Here is a 2,235-nt window from a genome sequence, read left to right as displayed (position 1 = left end):
CATCTTGGATGCCCTGGGGGTAAGCAGATAAACATCAAATTTTCATTTTTGGGTGAACTATCCCTTTAAGATATTGTTGGTCATGCAGTGTTTCTGTAAAAAAAAAAACTACTACTACTAATAACAATATAAAACGCACTAAGGAGTAATGAGCCGCTGGGTTCATGAATATTAATCACGGTGTCTGCGTTCGCATGAACTGATTTGCTGAACTCAAAAGAGGGATAATAATAAATGAGTGCCAGTCGTTTGCGCATTAGCTCCGCCCACTACTGGAGAAACCGGCATATCTTATGCTTATTCTTAAAAGCTGAATAATTCTAAATGAACTGTTATTTTTACAGAAAAATACAACAAAGAATATCATTTACATGTAGCGCGTCAGCTCCATACAATGTGACTCTCTCGCTCTCTCTCTCTCTCTCTCTCTTTCTTTGCGTGTGTGTGAGAAACAGTGCTCCCAGCACACAACAGCAAGTCGTGCGCCTTCACACTAGAGTTTACGGTACGTCAAATACAGGTACACTGCGCATCCATCGAGATTAATTGAAAAATAGCACAGATCGCTTGACGGAGAGCGAAACTCTGAAACGCTCAGTCAGAGTGTTCGGCGAGTGTAAATATATCTAGGCTAAACTTATACTCAGCCTCCAACTCACACACTGGCGAGTAAAATCTGAGAATTTATTAGCCATTGGCTAATATTAGACCTCATTTAGTCGCCCAGAGTGAAGATTTAGTCGCATATGCGAGTGATTTACTCGCAATGTAGAGGGTTGATTTGTTACACAAATGTGCTTTTCAAGTAAATTTGTCTAGTTTTAAATGTTCAGAATTTAAAAAAAAGATTTAGAAGATTTTTTGGCAGTATAGAGGATAATTGATTTGATGTATGGTGATGCTGCTCTGTGGTTGTGTCCTGCTCGGCAAACCAGCTTGCCAGTCTTTCCCCATTGCACCCTGGGAGCTCATTACAGGTGCCTCTGAGCTTGTGAAGCACACCAGGATGTGGTTGTGTGAATCCTCTTCATTAAATACTACAAAACAACAACCGCAATGACAGAGAAACATCTGACAAGAAATCCACAGATGTGCGTTTCACCGTTACTATATATGTTATAGTGAGGCAGACTGGTTTGTTCTGTATAATTGTTAGCGTCTCAGTCTGATTGTAGAGACACATCCATAGAGACTTGTTTGTCTTGTGAGTGATTTTCCTATCAGTATGTTGCTGTTTTTCCCATCATTACACAAACAGAGAATTAGGTACTTTTTAATCTGCCTTACTTTCTCACCCTGAGCTGGAGCTGTGATGTCATATCCTGTGAGTGTTGTTGGGTATAAACTTGCGAGGTTTAGTTGCAGTTTACTCCGGTTGGAGGAATTTGCTCTTGGTTTCTCCTTGTGAGTAAGTAATGTCTGCCGTTTACATCATGCCATTTAAAATGCTGGAAATCTCTCTCTCTCTCTCTCTCTCTCTCTCTCTGTCATTTAGAGCCGTAGTCCATGTCACTCCCAGTCCACTCAGTCAGGTTTGGCAGACCAGGCGTCTAAACTGTCCTTCGCATCTGCTGAGTCTCTGGAGACCATGTCTGAGGCCGACATGCCGCTGGGCTTCAACCGCATGAACCGTTTCCGTCAGAGCCTCCCACTCTCCCGCTCTGCAAGCCAGAATAAACTACGCTCTCCAGGTAACATATACACACAGGCCTCATCTGAGTATCAGTCTACTGCTCTCAGTAAATTACTCTCTTTACCTGACACTCAAAAGACTAATACGCTTATGCCCACATAAACACAAGAATAAGTTAGCAAGTTTACTAGAGCCAGTGCTGTGGTGTAGCAGTAGCATCAGGGGCGGACTTACCCATTAGGCAAAGGTAGGCGACCGCCTTGGGCCCCCAAAAGCCAAGGGCCCCCTAAAATGCTTTTCATATAGGATATGCTCATTAAGCGCTGACACGCGAACGGTTGCTGTTTATGGTGTTTATTATCACAACAACTGTCCGAGTCAGTGGCGCCTGCAGGTGTACGGCACTGAGTACCATGAGTGCTCAGACTGACCTCAGATTTGCCCGCAAACATTTCAGCAGTTGTCATAGGCCTGTGTGTCCCATATTTCTGTCGACTGAACCAGCCATGCCATTAATTATGAATTTATTAGTCTTTTGCATGCCGAAGTCAATTTCTGCATAGAAATATTATGCCAAATAGAAGCAGAAAATCGTGCTATAC

At 42.9% G+C, this 2,235-nt stretch overlaps 1 protein-coding gene across 1 annotated transcript in view; it reads left to right on the top strand.

Annotated features, from left to right (window-relative positions):
* LOC107688136 (SRC kinase signaling inhibitor 1-like) overlaps nucleotides 1-2,235 on the top strand; it is a 108,094-nt gene that overhangs the window by 61,287 nt on the left and 44,572 nt on the right. Inside the window, exon 5 of the mRNA XM_016485717.1 lies at nucleotides 1,496-1,691. Within this exon, the coding sequence (XP_016341203.1) occupies nucleotides 1,496-1,691 (196 nt within the window). The remainder of the gene's footprint in view (nucleotides 1-1,495; nucleotides 1,692-2,235) is intronic.

This window comes from Sinocyclocheilus anshuiensis, unplaced genomic scaffold, assembly GCF_001515605.1.
Source record: "Sinocyclocheilus anshuiensis isolate Anshui unplaced genomic scaffold, SAMN03320099.WGS_v1.1 scaffold249, whole genome shotgun sequence".
Classification (NCBI taxonomy): domain Eukaryota; kingdom Metazoa; phylum Chordata; class Actinopteri; order Cypriniformes; family Cyprinidae; genus Sinocyclocheilus; species Sinocyclocheilus anshuiensis.
This window is presented reverse-complemented; position numbering and strand designations above follow the sequence as displayed.